Genomic DNA, 27,854 nt, shown 5'->3' on the forward strand with positions numbered 1-27,854 from the left:
TTAATCAAATCTGAAATGAACTGAAATGCATTTTAAGAATACAACCAGTTTTTAAAGAATACATTAAAAGTAATTGAAACAACCAAATATCACAGATAAACAAAAAACGCTAAGCTTAACAAATTAAACTAAATTTAAGTAACAATAATTAACAGAGTTTTAGCAAATTTTTGCTGAAAATAAAGTGTTAAAACAAGGCAGTGGATTTGGCAAAAATTTAAAATTAATTTGATTCCACTGCCAAATTATACATCTAAATAAAAATGTAGGTTAGCAGGAAAAAGAGCTTCCAAAACAAGGATATGGAATTTGCAACTTAAACTCTACACAAAGTAAAATGATATCTGAATAAAATGAATTTTGTTTTAACAACACATAATAACAAAAACACACAGTATTGTGACTATATCAATTTTTTAAAGAAAAAACAAAACAAATATATATATAAATATGTATAGATAATTCTAATGTTTTGATTGATGCCCTTCTATCAATAACTCTTCAACTTTTACAAAAGCTGAATAATAAAGGTATGTACAATTGGTGTCATTAAGCAGTCATTGCTATTCTGCATAGATTGTAATGTAGTAAATTTTGGCACAAATTTTAAAATAGGAATATCACGAAGTATTTTTAAGATTTTATATTCATATCTTATGAGTAGATTAAATATTTAAGAAATATTCTTTAGAACATCAATTAGTTTTGGAAAATGAAACAAGTATTTTCCAGTTAAAATTATTTATTTTTAAGATTTAAACTTTTTTCTCACAAATAAAGTTTAAGTATGATTCAGACATTACTCTATTTACCATTTATTTTGAGATAGGAAGATACATATTTTCATTCTAAATAGCAAGTAATTAATAAAAGAATAGAATTATAAATTTTGGCAATCTCATCTGAAGCTGAAACAGAATAGGAACACCATAATCAAGAGAATTTGACATTAAATTGAGTCTCAATTATATTTAATAATAGGGTACCTCAAACAATTTTTGTTAAACTATTTCCAATTCTTTTATCTAATAGTTCCGATAATAATGTTAAGAATTATTAGCACAATACTTTTTATTTATAACATATGCATCATTTCTATTTTTTAATTTAATTAAAAATAATATTATGGCTAGAAAGCATTAAGTAAAATTTTCAACAGTTTTATTCAGAATGAAGTTAACTTAAAAGCTTATTTGCCATATTTTAATATTAAAAGCATTTTCTTCAAGTGTAATTAATTTCTTTACAGTTAAAACTATTATTTTGTTTTAAAATTTTTGAATAAATATTTTTGAGTGCAAATACTGAGTAAGAAAAAAATTAAATTGCTTAACAAGTTTTTGTTTTACGCAGTTAAAAACACCCAAGTAGAATATAGAGTTTCATTTATTAACATATGAAAATGAAGTCATTTATTAACATATGAAAATTTTTGAATAAATATTTTTGAGTGCAAATACTGAGTAAGAAAAAAATTAAATTGCTTAACAAGTTTTTGTTTTACGCAGCTAAAAACACCTAAGTAGAATATAGAGTTTCATTTATTAACATATGAAAATGAAGAGTTACATTTTTGGTCATATTCACATTTGTGCATGCTTTGTCTCGATGAAAAAAAAAATCAATTTACATAGCTTCGATCTAAGAAATTTGGTAAAGAAAATGATGTACACAAAGATGTTTGATGGTATACCTGCAAACAGTACCAATAAAATCTCTTAATACTGGACATGCTCTCAAATTAACTAATAATATTTTAAGAAACTTCAATTTAAATAGCAATCTTTAATTATTTTTGCATATCAATATCATTTCTATTTTAAAAGTTGGACTCAAAATGATCCTATTTAAACTTATATTTCAAATACAACACTCACATACACACCTGTGACTTAAGTCTCAAAATAAAACCATTTTGACTATCCCATTTTAAAATTATACCTCTGAACTTGGGGTTATACATTCTTTAAGATATGAATATACAAGTTATAAAAGGGAAAGTAAATGTATAAACACTTTGCTTATTCATCAATCACATTATATCTGATATTTGCTCATATATTTCTCTTTCCTCACACAGACTAATAAAATATAGATGCATAAATAACAAATTTTTACACTAAGCTCACTGGTATAGATATTTGAAAACATGACAAGATAACACACAAAGAGATGAAAATCAAGTCCTATTTGCATAGGATATAAAAATCAGAACTGAGTTTACTTCATTAACATCTATCAGTCATTTGGTAAAAGGCACAACCCCTTTTTTTAAAGCAATTATGTCAGAACATAATAGCATTGAAACAAACTCCTGGTATTATTGTTATCTGGTTAATACTCTTAACCAATTTTAGTGAGGCACGTTATTCATCTTTAGCTTCCTTGCCTGTAGGCTTGTCTAACATGAAGTCTTCAATGGAGAGGAACTTTGCCTTTTTTAGCTCTTTTCTCTGTTCGGAGAATTCACTAGATTTTGGGCTAAGTGGGTGCTTGGAAGGATTGGTGGTGGAGCACTCGGCCTCACAAATTTCTCGTTCACCCCTAGAATCACGCTCTTGATTGGAATTGGGATTGATTCCTGTAATGATTCAGTTATTTATTTTATAATAACTGTTTATATTGATTCAATTTATTGCAACACAAAGGTAATAATCTCAGAGTTACAGACTTAATTAGAATAACAATAATAAAATGCTGGGAAAGTACGGTGTCTTCAATTGTGAACATACTTTAGGATGTCGAGAGTTTGCACAAATTTTTATTTCTATAAAGTAAGTTTTCTATGGTTAATTAACATTTTCCTTCTTCTGAAATTACCTAATTCAGCATAGATACTAACAAAATCACATGATTGAAGTTAAGATTTTCAAAACATAAAACCTTATGTTAAACCTCAATAAAATAAACTTTGTGGGCCCAGATAAAGTTACTGTCATAAAATAGTGCATTTCAATAAATAAATAAAAAAAATCATTAGAAAAAAGNGCATAACATCAGTTTCAGTTACTGACACTGGTGATGTATCACCACTATGCTAAAGGAATTGAACATGAATGAAATAACAGTATTCTTGAATAATACTATAGATAAATAAACCTGTTTATGACTAACCAAACACTTAGTCCCTAATAGCTTAATCTGTAAGGCAAGGTACAAATCCAGTTATGTATTATTGAATGAGAGGACCAAATGAACTTGATTACTGATTAATCTTCCTTTGTTTAATGTTTAAATTGAAAAGTCAAAGGATATTAACAAAACATTATACTTTTAAAAACGAATATTCTGTAGTAAATTTAATTATCAATGTGTTATTAGTTCTATGTTTATTTTACCTATTAAATATTGTTCAGATAAAATTGTGACATAATTTGAGTAAAAGGGTTTTGGACAGTTTAAGACAAAGGGGTTTTGGACAGGACGGTTTAAACCGTGGATTAATCCATTTTGTCCTAATCCTTGCCAACCCTGCTATTACTGCTATACACATTTAAAAATTAAATTAAATTTAGTAGAAACTAAGAGAGATAATAATACAATTAGGTAAAATTTCAGACAATTTTATTCAACATAAAACAGACATGGGCATATGAGATTGCAAAAAACAGAAGAAAAAAAGGAATTCATTTTAAAGTTAAGCTATATTTAATCATATCAGAAATATTTTATTAAAAGTAAAACAAACCAGAAATGAAAAATAAGGCTACACACAATAAGGGAGGGGAAAAATAAAATAAAACAGAATCAAATCTAATAATTTGTTAATGATTTTTTAAAAAACAAAACCAAACAATTTACTTTGAAAGATAGAGTTTCACTTTTTAGAATACAGGAAAATGTTAGCTTGTTCAAAGCAAAGGAAAGTAAATTAAAACATGGATTCAACATGCAGAGCTAGATAAAAGAGTAAAAATTGCCTACTTAAACAAATTACAAAGAAAGTGCTTTTTATGAAGAGTATTTGTATCTCACCTTATTAGTTTTTATCATTAAAAAAATGAGATGAGAATCATTATTTAGATCAATAAAAATCTTTGATCACGCAATAAAAAATATGGCAAAATTCACTAGAAATCGGCTTTTACATTTAATAATTAAAAACTAATGAAAAGTACCTTAATATTGATGTCTAAATTTGTGCGAAACACATTTTATTATTAACTTAAGATAAATTTTATTTTTAAAAAAAATCTTATTTATTTTGATTGATAATGATTTATTCATAGTATCTTTGTTGACAATAATTCATACTTTTTTCAAATTATATTATATTATTGACATTATTTTCATCACTGATATCAGTGTTAATATTGGAATGAGGGTCGTCATTAATTTGTGGTATTTCGATGGGCATCAGATACAAATTAATCTTACTCGAACTTACTATACTTCTTTTATTTATTGAACAATGCTTAACAGGTTACTTGCCTCACAATGCAATTGTTTATTTTTTTTTATTATGTAATTTTTTTTCACTTTTTATTGTTCAGCAAAATGGGCGCTTGTTCTGCAATGTGCCTCAAAATTTTAAGCATATTCTGCTATGGAGCATGTATGATTCTTAGAAATAAAAGACAAACATAAAATTGTCAATATTTAAAAATGAAATCAAAAATGACTTTTTTATCTGATGTAAAAAAATTGTGGTATGATGACATGAATACCATTGCATTTTTAGACTAGCATCAGTGATTTTATAATTGTTAATCAGAAATATTTCAAACATTTAATATTAACTACGCTAAAATTTTTTAGGCTATCAGAAAATAGCCTCAACTTTTGGTAATGTCAAGAAAAATTACCTTGCCATAAGAAAATCAAGAGTAAAAGCTGCAAAAATGAAGAAAAAAATACATAGAAAAAAAAAATCCAAAAAAATTCAAAGCATAACAATTAATCATTAAACTTATTTTTGGAAATTTTTAGATTTGAGTATTAATGCAAGTGATTATGCTTCAATACAAAATCACTTGCATTAACATCCAAAGCTTTATCATAGCAAAAAATTAAACTAATTAAGTTAACAATTTGGGCATGGCGTGGCATTAATGAATGCCTCAGCTCATAAATTCAATAAGACCACATGAATCTATTTAGGGCTGCCACACTACAATGTTGAACATGCAGATATTTAAAATTCACCATCTGTGTGAACTATTTATATTAGCTGGCTATGAATAATTGCTCTACACCCCTGCTTAATGCTTTAATATCAAGAAATATATAATGCTTTCAAAATTTTTCCACAAAAGGTTTGAAAATTTTAGCACAGTATTTCAAAACTTTAAGATAAGTTTGCCATGAATAGAAAAGATAAATTTTAGACTTGAATATGTATTTTAAATTTGATTAATATATTAAAAAAGTAAAAACTGAAAGAACAATACAAAAAAAGTAAGAACTTGGCAGAAAATTGAACATGGTTGAATGGCAGAAAAATTTCCTATTTATTTTTATATTAATAATGTTAAAATAAGTCTTTTATTAATATAAAAGAAAAAGTTAAGAGATTTTTTGTCATTTTTTTTTCTCAGGGATATGAAAGCCTGTAGTAAAATTAAAGATTTAAATTACACAAACCATGAATCCAATCCCTTATTAGAAATAAGTTTTTCAAAGGATTTATATGTATGACATGAGCTAGCATTAAAATAATTTGCATAACAATCAAAGAAAATGTATCTGTAATAAAGATAAACATCACCTACGGAGGAGTGAGCCCCGATACCAGAACCTACAGAAGGATTATATATTTGACTTCCTGGGAGAGACAGAGATGAACTTAAATACTGGTTACAGTGAGGGCACTTATTTGTTGAATGTGTTGAAGGACTAAAAGCATCTCTGCTGCCTATAAAAAATAAGTGATTATGACAAATTGCTTTTCATATACTTTAGTTAACTTTACAAAACAGCATAAACAAAAAAAAAAAAAAAAAAAAAAAAAAAAAAAAAAAAAAATNAAAAAAAAGTACTGGACAGAAAAAGGTAATTACCAGGACTTAGAGGACGCGAAGAACTAGGAGAAGGAATATGAAAAACAGGACTGGATGCAGCTCTAGGTCGAGCATGCCATGAGTAGGTCATTTCATTAAAGTACCTGAAAAATTAAAATGTAGAAAATTTTTTAAACCAAGATTTTAAAATAAATTTGCTGAGAAAATCTCCATACTATATTGTTCCCATTCATAACAATTCAAAACAAACTTTTTCAGGCAATTTCTAATTTGAGCTTACTATCGAATTTTTATATAATACATGCATATATTTGGGTCATTACCATATCGAGCAGGATTACTGATATTTTATTTAAATTTGTAAGAGAGATGTAAACTTAAATAATGACACTATTACAGTGGTTTTGACTGTTTTACAAGATTTATTAAACATAATTATTTAAACATAAACTAAATGATGACCACCATTTTTGTGGACACAACATTTGCTTTTAGTTAAAAACTATATTGCCAAATCTTCAAAGCAAATATTGTAAAACATGAAGTATTCTCTATTGTTTGTAACTCTTAACAAAATGAGACATTGAGAAAAGATTTATGAACTGTAAAAACATACAAAGGTCATCTAAATAAAGTCATTGTTTTTTTCTCCCCTTTTTTTGTTCCCACAGATGTGACAAAGGCATTTGATTTGAAATAAAGAGCATATAAAAGTTTATAATAATATTCTTTTTTTTTTTTAAATCCAGAATTTTAAATGCATTTTTAATCAAAAACATTATTTATTGAGACCTTCTAATTTGTAAGTCTTTGAAGCCTGATCAATTTTAATCTGAACCTCTTTATATCCTGGCATTGTGAATGAGATAAACAAATTTAGTATTTGAAAAATAATAGGTAATTAAAATTTCAAGCTAATACCTTTCTTCATCCATTTCAAGACTAGACTCACTCTCAGATAAGTGACGGCACAAAGCCTCCCTGCGCTCAACCTCTAACTGAAGTTTTCTTTGAAGTCTCTTATTTTCTTCTCTACCATGTCTCTCTTCCATTGCAAATTGAGCCATTTTTTCAGAATCTAAAACAGAAATAGTTTTAAAATAAGGCCAAAGAGTAAAGTCAAGAAAGAAATTATGGTTTCTTAACAAAAACATTGTTGGTGAGCTTGTCATTGCTTACGAACAAAAGCTTTTGAAATGTGGGTTTAAGAAAATAGACATAACTTAAAATGCGTGTTTAAGAAAATAGACATAGCTCAAAATATGTGTTTGTGTTTAAAAAAATGGACATAGCTCAAAATGTGTTTTAAAAAATGCACATACCTCAAATTCATGCTAAGAAAATGCACAATACAAAAAAATTCACCTTTTTAATATTCAACACATATTTAACAACTAAACAAAGAATTGTATACAAACTTTTCTTTACTATTTTTATCACTAACCATAATCATTAAGGGGCAAAATCCAGGACTCCAAAGTGGCTGGGTATATTACAGATATAACTTAATAGGTGATCTTTATGTATTCAGAACACTAAACAATTCAATGGTTTTTAGAAATTTAAATTCATATACATTAAATTTAATACACTGTGGTCTTTTTGTTTCATGGCTTGAGTGATGGCATTCTTTAAAGCTTCCGCCTAATATACTGTCTGTGTTGTAGGAATTAAGTTTTAATTGTATGGTAGGTGCGATTATGCAATCTTCATATTTTGCAATTTCTGCTCCCGTTCCATCATCCTTCTTGGATCTATCTGTAAATATGTTTATTTTTCTCGTAAGTCAGACTTGTTAAATTATTGTGGAAAATTTTTTATTTCCCACGAGGTTTATTCTCATTGCTCTGCTGAAGGATGATGTGTAGCGGAAGGATTGCCAGAATAACCTGAATGGCATTTGTGGGGGATGTACAATAGGCACAGGAGATATTCTGCAGAAATTTTATCCGAGTGCTATAGAGTTTGTTTCTGGTTTGTTTTTTGGGATTAAAAAATCTGACATAGCTGAATTTTTAATGTCAATTATATTATTTTAAAATGATAAACTTGAATAACATATGTTTTTTTTTTTACTGCACTTGCTAAATCTTAAAATAATCTTAATTCATGCTTCATTTAATAATTACATCTCTAAAATTTACTGAGTTGATTTTTTATCTCCATAAAATTCCATTTTTTACCCCATGAAATAACTCAAGAGTACTGCAAATTTTAATAACAAATCCAGTAAAATAAGACTACCATTAAAGCCTAAAATATTTTATATGAGTAGTGGGTGGTCCCTCCGGTTCAAATGCCCAAGATTAAAAAATACCTATTTCTATCTTTATTAAGTAAATAAATAAAATGGAGAGGACTGCTCTGGTCCCACATGAAAATACTTTGTGTTTTTATTATTTTGATGCTCTGTTTTTATTATTTTTATGCACCCACATGAAAAGAAAAAATCTCATATTGGAATGGAGAAAATTAAACACTTTTTACAGACCAATAACAAATAAACACTTTTAAAAAAACAAATATCAGTAATAAGTATTGCCTACTTTAAGTATTGTGCCAACTATTTTAATTGTATATATTTATAAGTGTTTTTTTTCATTTTATTTTGATCATAATTTGAGTTGTCTGCTTCATCAGTGGCAAGTATGAAGGAAATTAGAAAGTATAAAAACTTCGTAAGTTATACATATATTGTCTATATTTTGTAATTACAACTTAAACTTACTCATGTTTGAACTCAGCTGCATTAATTAAATTATCATTTATGTAATGTTTTAATTTTGGATGATCATGATATTAGTTGAGCCATATTTGTAAGTTGATGCCTTAAAGATAAAGTTATTGAAATAAAAATACAAATTTAAATAATTGAATAAAAAAATCAAAGGAAATTACGTTCTTGCTGGGCATTCAGAAGCTGAGTTTTCAACTTTGCAACTTCATTTCTTAGGTGTTGAACATGCATTGTTAAGTTCGCAGCAAGATCTCCATTGTTTATGTCTCTTGGAGAGGGAGGAGCAGATACAGGTTGATCTAATTTTTCTTGAAGCATTCTGAAAAATGCAAAATTTACAAAATGCACAATAGTATGGTTAAAAGAAAACTGAGTACTCTGAAAAAATGAGAAGATAATTTTTTTTTTTTTTACAAGATTGTAAAATAATAATAAATGAAAGAGTTCACTTAAAAAATAACTAAAAATATTGTTTTTGTGGAACAAACTTATGCAAGTTTTGCTGCTTCATGAAGTGAAAAGTATCAAATTTAACACAATGTTATAATAATATATTTCTTAGTCTTTTAACAAGAGGATTGATGTAACACTAATAGATCAACACATTGTCAGTGAACAGGTTATTAGAAAACGTTTAAATTATCTAGGAAAAATGAAGTACAAATAAGAAAAGTTTTAACTGAATATGATTAAATTACTACATAAATCTAATACTATTTATTTAAATATGATAGACAAGAAGTAAATGATCCTTCAACAGTTTTCTTCTTTTCAACAAATTTTTGGAATAGTGTCGAGTTGATGTAATAAATAGATTTTTTGTTCAACAGAAATATTTTGTTCAGATATGTTTTTGTCAACAATATTGCATCAAAATGTGGTGAAGCGGAAAGTTTTCAATTCCTATAAAAAGCTTCTAGCTTTATACAGCTCAGCTAAAAAAAAAAAAAATTCAGAATAAAAAGTTACCTTTTTTCTGCCTCTAATTTGTCCATCCTTTTCCACAACCTATTGACAAGGGCTTCTTGCTCTTGTTCTAAAGTGTTTTCTAATTCAACTTTTTCTCTTCTTAGCTGCTCCAAGTTATTTTGCTTTCCATGAGTCTCAGCTTCTAACTTTTCTATTTTCCGCATCAACTTATTAACAAGAGCTTCCTGTTCTTGCTCTAAAGTCTGTTCTAATTGCACCTTTTCCTGTCTTAACTGAAAAAGTGAAATAATCACTATCAAGCTATTTACTTTGATGATGAATTAATATATTTATAATTAGTATGATAAAGTATATAAAAAAAACAGGAAACAAAACCATAAAATCACAAGAAAAATTGAGATTTTTATAGCCAGGGGTCTGTCTAGGTTTTTCTGAGAGGTACCTATTTTGTGAAAATTTAGACATAATTTGTGAAAAATTAAAAATTATATTAAAAAATCAACACAAAAATATGGATTTATCGTTTCTTAAGGGATACAAAAATAAAATTTTAAGAAAAAGTATTTTGTGAAACTACCGTTTTTCCTAAAATTGAATTTGTGAAACTACCGTTTTTCCTAAAGTTGAATTTGTGAAGGTACCGCTAAACGGTAGTAAATTCGGCTTGGACAGACCCCTGATAGCACATTCTTTATAACAAGTATGTCAATAAATTAGAACTAATAAAAACCCAATGTAATAAATTAAAATTAACTGTTAAAGAAAAATAAAACATTACTTTTAATGCAGTATATCAAGTTGCAACTATGAAACACTTTTAAAATGACCTTATAAATTTGTCATCGTTCCTTCCAGACGATTTTTTTTAGATACAAGCAACTACTTATTCTACAAAAAATTAGTTGACCACCCATTTGCAAATATTTTTATGCATAGGATAAGAAGATTATGATTCTGGCTGCTCACTTAAGTTTCAAAAACTGCGTGTACAGTTTCTTCCCAGATCACTTTGCTTTGCTCACTTATTTAACTTCTTCAAAACACAATGGGACGGACTAACTACTAATGATTTGAGTTACAAAATGTGAGATATTTAACAAACACAAATTATCAAACATTCTCATATTTAACAAACATTCTCACTCAAGTGAAATAATAAGTTCACCAAAAAAATTCTTAGCAGATGAGTAAATAGATAAGCAATTTTCAGTGTGCACAGTTAAAAACCACAGAAGCAAATTGAAAGGAGTTTACAAGCAGTTTTGAGAAAGTTAATATATTCATAGTCAGCTTCAAACGAAGAAGTTTAACACAGAATCATTACACAAGTGATGATCGAATAAATGAAAATATTAAGAATCTCTCATTAATTTAAATTATTTGTGTTAACTTCATTAATAAATATAATCCAATTTTTCTTTTAAATGAAGACAGGTCAATATCTTCTAAAAATACGAAATTTTTATAAATCTTTCAGAAATATATAGATTCTGTATCATCACCCAACCATGGCCAAGCACCTAACTCCATATTTACTGCTCTATCTTTTAATGGAAGGAATGCCACGTAATTTTGACACTGGTCAGACACAGAGGTGCAGAAAACTCCCAAAGCCAAATATTTTCCCAAAACAGTTTTTTTTTTTGTTCAAAATTTCTTTAAAAATTGTGGTGCTTTTCTTTTTGATTTAGTTATAATAACGCTTTCAAAATATTTTTGGAAAGTAAAGTTTGCATATTGTTAAAATTTTCTGATAATTTTTTCCTTAACAAAGAAAAAATTCATTTCATTTTTTTTTTTTGCACAATTCTTAGTTAAATTAACATATGTGTTAAAAATAATATAATACAAAATAAATATAAGGTAAAACTAAATTTAAGGCCCCACTTAAAATATTTTTGGAAAGTAAAGTTTGTAATTGTCAAAATTTTCTGATAATTTTTTCCTTAACAAAGAAAAAATTCATTTCATTTTTTTTTTGCACAATTCTTGATTAAATTAACATATGTGTTAAAAATAATATAATACAAAATAAATATAAGGTAAAACTAAATTTAAGGCCCCACTTAAAAACTTAAGTTTATGAGTAACATAAAGTTAAGGCACTTTGATGATTTTCATCACTCTATCACCTTGTTTAAAGATATTTTTTTATTGATGAATTCCAATCAACAAGTGTTCAAACAGAAACATTTACATTTTGAGAAATACAACAATATTTTGTAATTAACTCCAAAAAGTCAAATGAAAGTAGTTGATAGGTAAAAGAAATTTTTTTAAATTGTTCAAATATGAATCAAGATGTTTCGATTTTTTAAGTCACGTTAATATTAAATATGACATGTAATTTCGAAATCGCATGAATATGAATTGCAATGTGACTTTCAAACCTACAGATAAGCTAATGTTTGTTGGGATCTTCCATGTAATTCCACTCACTGGCGCTAGTATCGCGGTTGTGATGTAACTGCAACTGTGTTTACATTGTATGTTTCAGTTTCGNTGATTAAATTAACATATGTGTTAAAAATAATATAATACAAAATAAATATAAGGTAAAATTAAATTTAAGGTCCCACTTAAAAACTTAAGTTTATGAGTACAATAAAGTTAAGGCACTTTGATGATTTTCATCACTCTATCGCCTTGTTTAAAGATATTTTTTTATTGATGAATTCCAATCAACAAGTGTTCAAACAGAAACATTTACATTTTGAGAAATACAACAATATTTTGTAATTAACTCCAAAAAGTCTATAAATGAAAGTAGTTGATAGGTAAAAGAAAATTTTTTAAATTGTTCAAATATGAATCAAGATGTTTCGATTTTTTAAATCACATGAATATTAAATATGACATGTAATTTTGAAATCGCATGGAATATGAATTGCAATGTGACTTTCAAACCTACAGATAAGCTAATGTTCTAGTTTAAAATCAGGTAAATAAGAATTGCAGTATTTTATTTTTATAAATGGTGTGAGAAAACAATCATGCAAATATGAAACACATTTGATTTTAAAATTAGGTGAATACAAATTGTAAACAATGTAAAAACGAGTTTTCAGAATATTAAAATTGCGTGAATACGAATCACCACGTCTAATTTCAAAATCACATCCATTCAAATTATAATTTTTAATCGCAAGTAAAGGAATCGCGATATTTAATGTCTTTAAATGGCATGGAGCTATGACTTTTTCATAAATCGCATTAATACGTCGTTACTCACTGAGGGAGTTCATAAAATCACATCGTAGATAATGAAAAGCAAAATTTTGTTTGAAAAAGCTGAATGTTTAATTTTACTTAAAAATGAATAACTTATCAAGGATGAAATTAATTTATTTTCGATTCTGAAAAAGAAAATACCAAAATAAAGTTATTAAACTTTTTTTTAAAGAGGAAAACTTTAGTAAAGTTAAAAATTTTTTACTATAAAAACTTTTGTAGCATTTTTTTTATTTGACCAAAGGCTTTGAACTAATTTCAAACCAAATTCATGCAATCATACATATTTCACATCCCTGGTACTCCTCTTTTGCTCTCCTAATTTCCACTCCACAACTAATGAGGAGACTTTCAGCCATGACAGATTTAATGCTGCGTATACACAGACCCCAGATTTCCAGCCAGTGGTGTGAGAGACGACTTAACCAACTGCGCCATCGGTAGATTACTTTATATACCTTTAAATTAAAACTAAAAAAAAAACCCTTTAAAAAGGATTGCGAACTCATTTCAAGACGTGACAGTATGTTGTTGCAAAAATCATTATTCCACAATTAATAATTTTCGCAAAATCAAATAAAGCAAAAAAGACCCTTAAATTTAGAAATAAAATAACTATAGCAGAATGCTCCTCAAACTTTACATTTCTTTAAAGAAAAAAAACAGGATTTCATATTTTTTTCCTTATTCTATAGCATTGTGCTCTGAGAGTGAAAAGAAAGTTTCTGGTAAGTGACCTAAAACTTATAAAATTCTAAAAAAAATAAAATAATAAATAAATAAATAAAGAAAATTAACTAACTTGATTGAGTTTTCTAGATAGATCATTAGTAAGACACTCCTCTTCCTGTTCATAATTCAGAGCCAATGTCTCTTTTTCTTTCTTTAGAGTTTTAATTTGTTTCAATAAAGTATTACTGATAAACTCCTCTTCTTGTTCTGCCTTTGCTTGCTAAATTATAAAAATAAAGAATTAACAAGCAATTAAATCTGGAAATTATAAACACATTAAAAAAAGGATCGCTTAATAATTTTAAATAAATTAAAAAATAAATATATAATGCAGTTTAACACCAATTAAAAACACAAGCTTCTTTAAAAAAAAAAAAGATTATAAGAGAAATGAATGTTTAATTTAATTGGTAGCACATTAAATATCTTTAGTAATAAAACAAAAAACCAAATTTTTTTTCCATTTTTGGGAAAGTTTCTTACCATCTCCTACTACTTGTAACATTCATAAGTAAAATTTATTAATGTCATAAATCAAATTTTAAAGATGTTTTACGAACACATACATATTTCATAGTATATTTAGCGTGTCTTCTACATATTTATCTTAGAACATTAAAGAAATATTTAATGGATGTTTTATGTAACCCAGAAAGTCTTAAAACTGTTGCCTGTCTTGACATAAAAAGTGCTTAAGCTCATGCACTAAAGCCTATTTACAGGAGAACTGAAAAAAGGCACCTGAAAGCAGTCTTCAGGTGTCACAAGCCTGAAAAAAAGGCTTGCCAAATTTACACCATTCCTGATATTAAGAACCCCATCTTGGAAGAATAGGTGAAAAATAACCAAGTGACGCAAAGAGTCAATCATCACACATCATCTTTGCTAACAATGCTTGCCGAAAGGCAGGTAACGAGAATTGAAGATGACAAATTGAGTTTTTGTTACTCTAGCAATGTCACGAGCCTGATGACAGGCCTCATATAAATGGGGAGTTACGGCACGTATAGTAACTGAAAAATAAAATGAAGAAAAAAAAAAGAAAAAACATGTTCTACAGGCTACAGGGAAAAAATTTTTTTTCTTCTTCCTCACACCAAAAGTTCTTACTTTTCATGATCCCTGTGGCATAATTTTTTCGAGCTATCTGTGACAAAACTGTCTAGCACTAATATTTTTCTGCAAGATACTTTTAGTAATAACAAACATATATGTTACTAATTTAATTAATAACTACTAACTAACTATTAATAATTACTAATTTAATAAATAATTAACAAAAATGCTGTGTGTACAAAACAATTCTTTTTAAAATTGAACATGTAATAATTTTTTATTCTAATATTATGGGTGATATTCTTGCATTTTTTTGAGAGCAGGCAGAGTAATGCACAAATTATTTCCTTCCTTGCATTTTATAAATAGTAATCATCACAGTAAAAAAATAATTGAAACCGCTGACGAAAAAAAAGGTCGACAACGAAATCACATGAATCGGACTCCTCGAAAAAGTGTAACTCAAATGCAGAATAAATAATTGTAATATAGCATAAAAAATATCAGATTTAAGAATTATTGATAAATCAATTGCAATAACTGCCAAAAATTTAATAAAATCATTGCCTTAAAAAAGTAAATACTCAAATGCACAATTCCAATTTCCCATATTGTTCGAAATATTTCGGGATATATAAAAACCTCGAGAAAATCAATGTCAATAACTGACGAAAATACAATTGAAACATTATATTGATTTATGATACTATTGCCGTAAATTGAGCGCGTCAAAAAGTGATCTAAATGCATGTTTCAAATATTACATGTAAATTTCTGCAAAAAAAAAAAAAAAAAAAAAAAAAAAAAAATTTTTTACTTTTCAAAAGAAAAACCTTTCTGTAAGAACTCTGACGTTCTGCAACAATGTAGCAGAGATTCTGCCACGGGGTTCATGATCAAGATCTTCATTCTCACAATAAAAGTTTTGTAAGTCAATGTTGATTTTCAGATATCAAAATGCAATGGGGAAAAAATTAACAAAGTTAATGCTAATAATTTATTTTTAGATTCAAGAGTTTTCTCAATAATTAATCCAACTTTTTGATTTTGAAAGACCTCCCCCCCCCCAAAAAAAAAACTTAAAACTTTTTTAAAAGCAGATGTAATGTCTAAAAATAGCTCTATGAAAGAAAAGGAAATCATATAGGTAGGAGATCATAATAAGAGAAAAAAATAATGCTTATAAAAAGACAGAACATGCAGAAGATGATTATAAAATTAGATCTTTTTATTCTAATGAAAAAAATAAACTTTTAAAAATGCATCTTATATCACACTGTAATTTGAGATCATTTAAAAATTCTTTGAACAAAACTCATAATTATACAATCAAATATTATTTTAGAAAAATAAAATAGTACAAAGATTTTAATGCTTAGTGTTAGTGCAAACAAATAATAGATGTATTTAAAAATAAAATCACTGTTTAATCTCTGTCAAACATTATACTACAGAAATGAAATGATTTAATAGATGCAAAGTAAGAGTAAAGAATTAAAAACAAAGTTTTCTATTTTCTTCACATAATTTTATATAGGTTTTTTGATAAAGCAATTGTGCAAAATTACTTTAATAAAAATAAAATAAATGTGTCTGTCTGTAAGAGAGGTTTTTTTTCTGACAAACTTTTTTTTTACAGCCAGGTCAAATAAACGATCATGATTTCTAATAATTACATCTATGCAGATTCTAGATCTGTGGTTCCCAATGATGTTTCGCAGAAATCTAGCTTTACATGAAAGAGTAGAAGAGGTTCTGTGAGTTAGTACTTTTTAGTCATGAGGTTTGGAACCTCAGTTATATTTAAATCCAACCTATAACTCATTATTTATTTTATTTTCTGGTTGCCTTTGTGAAATTATTTCAAATGAAATGCCAATGAAATAGAAATAGCTTTTTTTAGACTTATAAAAAAAACAAGCATTTATAAAATATTGCATTAGAATTTCCTATCACGCTTTTCAAATCGAAATAAATTATCGAAATTAAAATAAATATGTTTCTCTAATAATCATTTCAAACATTTATAGCAGTTCTCTTAAGTTTTCATTTTGATGTAAACCATAATTAGGATTATTTTATTCATTTTCAGTTTATGTATATACACCAAAGATAAATTTATAACTAGACTAGAAAGAGCACAAGGACTATAAATTTAACTGTCAGATATAAAACCTTGTTTAAGATTATTAAAGGTAAAACATTGAAAAATCTTCATTCCCCTAATGAAATATTTCAAAATTAGTCTTCTAAAGGTTATAGTGTTCACAATTACTTGATTATTTAGAGTTCCATAGCAAAAAAAAATTAATATATAAAAATTGGGAACCACTGGTTATGTGGTTGCGTTCAAAATAACTTTTTTAGAAGACTCTCAATTACTTTTATAAATTTAAAAAAAAATCTTTTTGACATAATTTTTGATAATAGTAAAAACTAAAAAAATAAAGTAACGGTGTAAAGATAATTATTAGCTATTATAAATATGAAGTATTTATAAATAAACATACATGTAAAATTATTAAATAATTATAAATATTATATTATTAATTATTATAAATAAAAATGTTTAAAATCGCAATGCATCTAATTCGTTACCTTGTTTAATTATTAAAAATAAAAATCATATTACGAAAAAAATAAATTAACAATCATCTTAATTGTTACATGTAAAATCAAAAATTTTTTAACACCTATTTTAACTCCTCCTTTCTCCAAGGCATGAGATTACAAAAAATAGTTATGAAGTCCTCTGTTCTCAAGTTCATTTTGCAGTTTTGTATGAATAAGACCAAAATTTGAAATTATTAATTTGATTGATGCTGATCTGCACAGACGAGAATAAAGGCGTAAATTATAACATAATATAATAACATGTAATTAGGGAATTTATTCTAATAACTGTAGTACTAATTAAAACCTTGAATTGATTGATTGAAAATTTACTCATTCAAACAAAGATTTATATTTTTCATAAATTAAAATCAGTATACTTATCAAGAAATATATTATAGTCATGATTTATTGGAATCATTCATGTGCATATAAGCAAGAGTGCAGAAAATTCTGAGCCTAATATTTCCTCTGAACAAAGTTTTTTTTTTGTTCAAAATTTCCTTAAAAAAATTCAATTATTTTATCAAAATATTTTGGGAAAATAAAGTGAATATAAGAAAAAAGTTAAATATTTTTCTTAATAAAAAAAGAAAGAAATCCATTTGGTGTCTTGGCGATATTAGTTGATATAATAGATCAAGATATGGAAATAGATCCAAGTGAATGAATTTATTCATTTATTTTAGAAATTATCAAGAGATTATTTTATTGCAATTGTGAGGGGGGTATCTTTAAGAGGGAAAGAAAAATTGGATGACCTTCTCACCTACAAGAAAATAAAGTTAACAATATTTTCTGCCTGTGGGTACGTTTTGATTTCTCTTATCCTTAAACTAACAACATAGATTAAAAAATATGAAAAATTATATTTAATCGCCATGAAAAAAAAGATATATTTAAATTTTACTTGTTTAACTATTAACGAATAGCCTTTAAAAAGTGTCACTTAAATCTCTAAACCAATTTTAAATGTCTAGAATTAATACAAAAAACTTGTGCAACACGCAGGTTTTTTTACTTATTTAAAAAAAAAAAAATAGCTGATGATTACAAAAATAAAACTGTTTCTATCTACCCCTGATAATTAAGTCAGGTGATTTTGAATTAAAACGATTACAATCATACAGCTGAACTCGATTCTAAGTTAAACTGTAAGTTTATTCAAACTTAAATAGTAGTTTCTAAATGTTTTTTCTTCAGTATTGTCATGTTTAATAATATTATCACTTTAAATAAACCTACAATATTCACACTCGCTTGTCTTAGGGCTCTATTTTCTTCTTGAAGGTTCTTAACTCTTAATCTATAAGTTTCCAGTTCCATTTTTAAAACTCTATTTTCTTGCTGTAAAGATTCGATCCTTTTTTGAAATTGTTCTCTAGAAGCTGGTGAAGATGGAATTAACATTCCACCATCTACCGAGCTACTATCACTCTCACTAGCGCTGTCTGCCATTGTTTACTTAAAATTTCTGACTCCTAACTCTCATTGTGATACATGAAATGAACCAAGAATTAATCTACATATTTTACATAGTGTTATAACTTAAAATTATACTAATGAAAGTAAATTTTTAATTATACAACCCACGCAAACACTGAAATACGCATTTTGTCGACAACTCGTAGTCTCATCTGAAAAAAACATGTTGCCAAATAAAAACACAGTAAAAATTTTTTTAAATTTCTTAAATATTTTGCAATTTATGTAAAAATCCTGAATTTAGTAACAGAAATTTTCACAGAATCTTTAAAAACTTAAAAAATATTTAGAATTTCGATAAAATGTGCTCTTCATTTGTTTTAATTAATATTTTTAAAAATGGCAACATGATAATATTTTCGGCTGCTGTTTTTTTTCTTCTGTTTGATATTTTGATTTTGAAAAAGTCAAAGTAATAAAGTTCATCAAGCTATAGTCGCTAATTGCTTATTCATTAATCTAACAATCACACAGATGTTTTGAGCTTATTGAAATATAAATTAATAAATTAACCATTTTAGCTGCACACTATTGTTATGTGAATATTTTGTTCCGTAAATTAATCAACCTATAATGTTTCAATGTATTAAAGGAAGCATTTGTCTCTCCTGGATTTTAACTCTTAATTTAATATTTTCCGTTTTAACTCGTAAGTTAAAGAATAAAAAAATCATCCAATTTTTTTATTTTTTTTATTATTTAGAGTCAAAAGCGACAGTCAGTTTCTGTTTTTAATTCAATTTTTCGAATTTTACGGAAAATATTATAAGGATCCTTCAAACCTGTTCTGTAAATTGACACAATTTATTCTTGATTTTGATAATTAAATAACATGAAATTTACTTATGTAGGAAACTTAATTAATTAATTAAATTTCAGTTTAAGATTAAGTGTTAACCTGTAATAAATATATGTATATTTGTGTTTGTTGTTAAAAATAATGTCTTCTGTCAATCGATAAAATTTTATTTAATTTTATTTTTATAAAATTGTAATTAATTTATGTGTGAGTTATCTCATTGTCAGTGATTTTTTTGGGGGATTTTTCTGTATCATGATCTGCTACAATCACTAAAAATGTGATTTTAAACTTGCAAATTTTTTTTAAATAAAAGCATTTTTGTGAGGATGGCTACAAGTTATACCTTTCGAGTTAGTCCCTTTCTGTGATGTTGTTTTTTTAGTTTCTCCGGGGCTGCTGCCCGGCAGTTGCCAAAACTTTATGATTATTCTATCACAAAAGTCTCCCCTATTTAAAATAATGTAAAAAAAATGTATCTAAAAGTAAAATAATGTTTTTTTGAACCCGCGTTTTTTGGACAAATGATTAGGTTCAAAAAAAATTTAGCATTAACAATATTTTGCAATATTAATATTTCTCTTGAATAAAATTCACTGAATATATATTTTAAATATCCATCTTGCAAAACTTAAATTTAATGAATTCATTAAACTCATAGCTATTCATAGCATTATGAGCATCAGCTAATATTTAAAAACTTTTTCACACAGTAAAATTAACGAGCGTTATTATTTCTTTCTTAATTAATCAAATTTTTATGGTTATGTCAAATTGGAACCTAGAGAAATTTTATCTTTTTTATTTATTTCATACAAAATATTTATGATTAGATTAATGCCAGTGTTTAGATTTTTTTTCATAATATCTTGTATATTTTTCTAATTATATATATTTCCTTCAGAATACTTTTAAAATCGATTAGTTGGTGAACTTGAGAATAAAACCAGCTTCAGCATAAGATTGAGTGTTTTTTATTTATCTTTTAACAGTGCAAATATAAAATTACAAAGAAATGCTGGCGATAAAACATTCAGTTGGTATTTAAAAAGAAAAAATATTTAAAATTCAATTTAATTGTCAGTAATCCCATTATTCATCTATATATAATGCTATAAAAATTATGCTGTAAGTATGCTAAACAACTGAACTTTTACATTTGAATTAATGATGGCCTTTAATTAATCATTTTAATAGGATATCCCCACAAAAGGAAAGCACCATATTATTTAAAAAATTTTTGTACACTTCTAAAAATTTTTTACAATTGATAAAATAACGATCTATTAAATTAACCAAGTTAACCTAAATGTAATATTTCATTTTAGGTAGTCAAACTGTTATAGCTGGCCATCTATCCCGCACGCCTCATAACCTTTCATGTTATGAGTGTAATACCTTAAATCATGGAGATACATGCCGAAATCTTCAATACAACAACTCAGCACTACAGAGATCCTGTAAAACAAGTCAGATGTTTTGTTCTGTAAGTATGATATTTAGTTTATATATTTAATTAAAAGTGAAATTAAAATAGTACACTTAGAATTGTTTTGTTTAGCTTATTAGGTTGGTATTTTTTTTTTTTAATTGTGAATTTTTTTATTATATCTATTTTATGCATTAATTTGTAAATGTTTGAGACTATACTTACATAAGTTGTAATTTTTTGAGTTGAATTTCTGATTAATTTTCTATAAGAGTATTTTGTAAAGTTTCTGAAAATTCTGTTGGTAATTTTTTCACAATCAGAAACTTAAATGCTTTTTGATTTTAACTGAAGTTTGAATTTCGGAAAATTATTAAATGAATAAATTTCATGCATTATAATTTTTCATAAAAGGGGAAAAATTGAAGTATTTAGTGTTTGGAAGATGGTCAGTGTAATAATTTATGTGATTAACTTATGAAAATTATAACTCTTTATTTAATTAACTTATAAAAATATCATATTTGAAGAATACTTTTTTGTTTTCTACATTGGTTTTATTGTTTAGTTTTCAAATTCTGCTTCTCTTAAGGTTATAATTTAAAAATAATTTAATTCTTATTTTCGTTTTAAAAAAAGTTAAACTTGAGTATCAAGTGTAATAAAATAACTAATGAGTATATTGTAGTGTGGTCTAAATCTTGTATTTAAATTTTATTTCTTCATCTTAGCTTTTTTGTTTACTTTTTATATATTGATTTGTTATTGTAATTTTTCTTAATAAAATAATATAGCATGTTAATAAAGTTTAATATTTATCTTAATTGTTATGAAAATGCATTTGAATGTAACTACTATGATCATTTTAAGGAACTTATAAATCTCCCATTTAAATATGTTTTGTTTTTTCCTATATTGGCTTAATTTGAATAGGCATTAAAATTTGATTTTTCTTAGTGAATATACATAAGATGCAATTTATAGTATGATATATATGTTCTTAACTCTTAATCTATAAGTTTCCAGTTCCATTTTTAAAACTCTATTTTCTTGCTGTAAAGATTCGATCCTTTTTTGAAATTGTTCTCTAGAAGCTGGTGAAGATGGAATTAACATTCCACCATCTACCGAGCTACTATCACTCTCACTAGCGCTGTCTGCCATTGTTTACTTAAAATTTCTGACTCCTAACTCTCATTGTGATACATGAAATGAACCAAGAATTAATCTACATATTTTACATAGTGTTATAACTTAAAATTATACTAATGAAAGTAAATTTTTAATTATACAACCCACGCAAACACTGAAATACGCATTTTGTCGACAACTCGTAGTCTCATCTGAAAAAAACATGTTGCCAAATAAAAACACAGTAAAAATTTTTTTAAATTTCTTAAATATTTTGCAATTTATGTAAAAATCCTGAATTTAGTAACAGAAATTTTCACAGAATCTTTAAAAACTTAAAAAATATTTAGAATTTCGATAAAATGTGCTCTTCATTTGTTTTAATTAATATTTTTAAAAATGGCAACATGATAATATTTTCGGCTGCTGTTTTTTTTCTTCTGTTTGATATTTTGATTTTGAAAAAGTCAAAGTAATAAAGTTCATCAAGCTATAGTCGCTAATTGCTTATTCATTAATCTAACAATCANGGGGGGGGAATAAAAATAATAATAATAAAAATATCAAACAACTGGGGGGAAAGGAAAAAATATAGATAAAATTTTTTTTAAAAAATCCGGAAAATAAAAGGTATAATCTTTTCATCAGCCCACAAAAGATTATATCTTTTATTTTCCGGATTTTTTAAGAAAATTTTATCCTTTTTTTTCTNAGTTACTAGTTAGAAAAATTAATTTTTTTTTTTTTTTAATTATTATTTTTCTTCCCCCCCCTTTTTTTATATGTCTGTAATTTTCCTTTGTTTTAGCTTCATTTTGAACTTATCTAATGAGTTCTGTTTACTTGCTGCTTTGCAGCTTATGCGCAATAAATAAAACTTATTGTTTTTCTTAAACAATAAGTTTACTTCTGTTTACTTTATTTTTTTTTGTATTTATCTTGTTGTGTGTATATATATATGAAATAAAGTACTTAAATCGTGTGTTTTGAGATAGTATATAATTTGTTGTATTTTAGGTTATTCTATTTCGATATTCTGCTGATTCTAGTGAGTATTTCTTTTGGTCTATCGAGCGACGTTGTGAAGAAACATGTCATGAAGGTTGCAACACTGTTGGTGAGCGGGTGAAGCTTTTTCTCTGTCGATCTTGCTGCAATAAATATCTCTGCAATTATGGCAATTTTGGAACAGAAAATGCTACCCCAAATGATAAATATTTAATTTTAATTGCAGGAATGGCACTATACAGATATTTTACATTTTTTAAATCCTTGGAAACTTTGCTTTAAGAGATTGTCCTTAATTATAATCACATATAATATTTATGTATATGACCTCTTCATAATGATGTGTAATTTACCTGAGCCTGAGAGATTTTTAAAGTGTACATTTAAATATTTTTCTGGTAATGGATGTCTTTAAGAACTTTACATTTTGTTAAAAGTAGAAAAATATTTGTAAAAAGTTGTAACAACTATTGATTTAAGTCTTATATTTTTAAGCTTTCTTAAAATCTTATTTATTTACTAAATTTAGTTTTTTTTTTTTTAAATTTATTTTATCTAAAGTATGTAAAGTCTATAATTTTATTTTTTGGAAATTAGGACGCTGTTTCATAAGTATTTAATTTAGTAGCAGTACTGACAATTATTTAAAATGTATTAAAAATATTTTTTAACACTTTATTTGTGTAACTATAATAAATTTTATCATCATTTTTAATTTTCTTGTTGTAAATTATATTCCTTAAAAATATTTAAATATTCAATGCATTTAATATTATATACAGTACAAAGTCCCACATCTGGAAGTCTCTTTACGGGAAAGGTCTATTTTCCATACACTTTTTATAACTGAAATAAATACATATCTTTTCCCTTTTTTTAAAAATTATGTTTACATTCTGTTTAAAAAAATATTATTAATTTTCTTTTGTTTTTTTTTTCTATTCCTAAATATTTATTCTGCTTCAATAATTGCATTAAAAGAGTTATTGAAAAGATGAGAGCAGTTGAAGCTGAATATAAATGGTGTTTAAAAAGAACAGCAGTAGACAAGCTGTGTTCCCTTTTAAAATATAAATGTTTTTACTGTAAAAATCTGCTTTATTCAGTTCCTTGTTTTATACAAATTTTTTTTATTAAATCAGATTCATTTACTTTTGGAATATAAGGCTCCTTTTTTATTGTTATTTTTAACTAATTATCTGCCAATCTGGAAAGGATAAGAAAGAGAAAACATGTTTGTATTCATTAAAGAGAAAATTCAAATTATTGCCTGCTCATTTTTATAAAATTTTGAACCTATAAGAAAACTTTTATGCATAAAATTGATGTTAATTATCATCAATTTGTTATTTTGTTATTGAATAACACATGTTATGATGTTTGTTTACCTTAAAGACCTATTAACAGGAAAAATCCATTTCCCAGACTTGCCGAAGTCCCGAGGATCCCAGAGATATGGGATTTTCCACTGTATAATATATATGTATATATATAATTAATCATTAGTTCAATAATATTAATTCTTATTTGTAAAGTCATTAAAAAATTTTTTTTAATTCTATAATAAATCAAAAATCACAAATAAATATTTATTTAAGAAAAAAATATGCACATGGAATTTTTATGCTTCTCTTGAAATTTTTAATATGTACTAGTATTACATCAAGTAGATTTATGTCTTTAGCAGATGCTTAGATGCTATGAAAACTTTTAAAATTAACTTTATATAACTTGAAAAAATCAATAAATATAATGTGTTCAACTCGAATGATGAATATATTAGTATAAAATAAAAAAGAGAAACAGGTATTGGCAATGCAATTTGTAAATTGTTTCATCAGACTTTTTATATTTTGATAAAATCATAAATTTTAATGTAATTATAGCAAAAGAATTAAAAATATCTAATTAGTAGGATTTAACTAATTAGATATAAATTAATTTTTTCAACATTAAATAATTTACTTAAAACTACTAAATCAAATTATTTTTGATTACTGAATAAAATTGATTGTCTGACATTTTTAACTTTACTTTGTAGAATCAATTTAAGTTTTTTATCAATTTACATACTACTTTATTGAAAAAAAATATTTCTATTGAATTATATTAAGATTAAAAAAATTTATTTAAAATAAAATTTTTTTTGTTTCATTTCTTTTATTAGTCAGGTAAGATTAATTAGATGTATAATTAACATTTTCATTTACATAACTTTTTTAAATTAAAAAAAGAAATAAATAAATAGTATTTTTTGAATAAAATTGAAAATAAATCATTCAATGAATTTAACACCTTATAAATCTTAAAATATTAGAATTCTTCAATTAATTATCTCTATAAAACAAATACAAATAGTAATATAAATAAATAATTAAATACATCTGAAAAAATTTATTGTTTAATGGTCAAGATAAAAAAATTTTTATATTGGTGGTACTATTCATATTTTATTATTTGAGAAATTTGCTTTGAATTTATACAGTTAGTTATCAGTTAAGCACTTTATTAACATTTTAAAAAATGTAAAAAGTGAGTTTTACCAATTTGGTAAGTGAAACACTCATTTAAAAAACACGAGTTTTAACATTTGAATTTTATATTTTTTTTAACTTGAAAATTCATTCAATATAAATTAAAGGAAGCTAATTTTATTTTACTATGCGTATATATTACATGTATTGTTGATTTTTTTTTTAGGTATTTAAGGTGTAGTTCATGTTTGTAAATTTTATAACTTAGTCTAGTTTGTAGTCATTATTATTAACTTATCTTACATATTTTTTGATCAACAGATTATTTTGCTTCTGAATATAGAACCGTACTAAATTAGAGTTAGAATTCTTCATACTACTTCTCCCAGGGAATGTTTCTATTGCAAGTAATATGCAATATGTAATTTTATCTGCAATTAACACAGATGCATTATATTTTGACACTTTGCTAATTTGCACTGCATATGAATGCTAAGTGCCTCTTTTCTAAATTAGAATAGATACTTACAATTCCAGTTACATTTTGATGACATATTAACATTATTAAATATCTAATGTCAAATTTTACAATATTGAAATATTATTTTGAATCTTTCCCACTATTTCAGTTTAGCAATAATTTTTTTCATTGCATGTTTAATGCTTGACTTTATTGTGGTGCACTCAGCTATTACCTTTATACTAATTGCAGTCAATTCGTGATAACTCCTCCCTATTATAATGAAATTTAATGCTAGTTTTGGCTCTTGACTTAAAAATAATGAAGATTTCTTTTCGGCTTATGCCTTACAGGTAAATACCATTTAACGTTATTATTTCTCTCTCTTTTTCTTTTTGCTATTGTGGTTACAAGCATTCAGAAGAATACCATACTTTTGAGCTATATTTTTCTTTTTCATGATTTGATATATATCCTTATCTTAAGTAAGATTAATGTTAACTTCCAAACTAAGAGTTTTTAAATTTTGCCAACAAAGGAAGTACGCATCTGCAAAATTCCTATTAAAACAAAAGTAAACTGAAAGTAAAGAGCCTGGTTGAAAACTTTAAATAAGATACAAATTTTCCATCTGATCTACCCTTATGATGAAATATGACTCATTAATGTTTAAGTTCATTTACTTTTAAACTAATTAAACTTTTCAGCTGATGTGTATTCATGGTGTAGTGGTTAGGCTGTCCGCGTTCTACCTGAGAGGACCTCTCTACCACCAGCATGGCAACTTATTATGACCAATATCTATTCAAAAATTATCTACGAATTGCCACCTGATCCAAGGTTTTTTTGTTTGTTTTTTTTGTTGCCAAAACGCACCCTATATAAATTATCATTATTAATTTGTTTGATAAATATGGCATTATTATGAATATTTTGTAAAAGTTTGAAAGTTACTTTATTTCAAACTTGTTTTTGAAATTTTTTCTTCATTTATGAAATGAACCTTATAGTGTTTACCATATTTTGAAAAATGCCTTACATTAATAGCATTAACAGTTTTTTAATTGCTTAAAATTTTTAATTTTTATAAAGTGGCTTAGTGCAATAGACTTAATCAGAAAATTAAGTCTATTGCACTAAAATTGCAAGCAACAGGGCAAATATTTTTTATTTTTTTAGTTGTGGCTAATATTTTTCTTTACTTTTTTCAACTACAAATGATTAAATCATTTTTTGAAAAAATTGAGTTGGAGTAAAACTTGAGAATAATTAACATGAAGGTAAAGATAAAATTGATGCAACCTCATAAAAACAACCCAGTTATATACATTTGAGTTATTATATTTCAAGTTATAGCGAATTGACTGTATAAGTTTTTCATCTGATGATTAATATAAGCTTCGCTATTACTTTACTATTACAATGTAGTTATAATGTGAACTCTTTTAACTTTTTAGAAAACTCTTTTAACTGTTAATAGAATAAAATAACAAGTAAGATTACTATTTAATTAACAGGGTCTATAACTCATTTTTCTTTTATGTATTCTTTCCCTTTTAATATATCTCTTCCTAAATTTGTAATAATTGAAGTCTCTAATTACCTCATTTTAATTTTTTGTCTATTTTTACAATGTATGTAAAACTATCCTTTTGCTTTTTAATAAGTTATTTAATTTTTTTAAATTGTTTTTGGCACTGACACTTTTTTGCTGTCTTGAGTGAATAAAGTGTGCATTTATTTATATTTTTTGCCATAATATAATTAAATCTATTGTGGGATTTTAGAAAAGGGACCAATGCTGCTATT

The 27,854-nt window shown here is 25.8% G+C and overlaps 1 protein-coding gene across 2 annotated transcripts; it reads right to left on the reverse strand.

Moving 5' to 3' along the window:
* Positions 1–1,425: 1,425 nt before the first annotated feature.
* On the reverse strand, positions 1,426–18,909 carry LOC107446096 (coiled-coil domain-containing protein 6). 2 transcript variants are annotated; one of them, XM_016060664.3, is made up of 8 exons: positions 18,505–18,909; positions 13,661–13,810; positions 9,667–9,899; positions 8,859–9,016; positions 6,882–7,038; positions 6,000–6,103; positions 5,712–5,854; positions 1,426–2,581 (listed from the first exon to the last, which is right to left on the reverse strand). In XM_016060664.3, exons 1-8 carry the CDS (start codon positions 18,715–18,717, stop codon positions 2,441–2,443), a joined length of 1,299 nt encoding a protein of 432 aa, XP_015916150.1. In that variant the 5' UTR covers positions 18,718–18,909; the 3' UTR covers positions 1,426–2,440. The 2 variants fall into 2 exon arrangements, with proteins under 2 accessions (XP_015916150.1, XP_015916141.1); XM_016060655.3 differs by having other exon boundaries at positions 5,708–5,854.
* Between the last annotated feature and the right edge of the window lie 8,945 nt (positions 18,910–27,854).

The sequence above is a fragment of the Parasteatoda tepidariorum genome, chromosome 3 (assembly GCF_043381705.1).
Source record: "Parasteatoda tepidariorum isolate YZ-2023 chromosome 3, CAS_Ptep_4.0, whole genome shotgun sequence".
Lineage (NCBI taxonomy): Eukaryota > Metazoa > Arthropoda > Arachnida > Araneae > Theridiidae > Parasteatoda > Parasteatoda tepidariorum.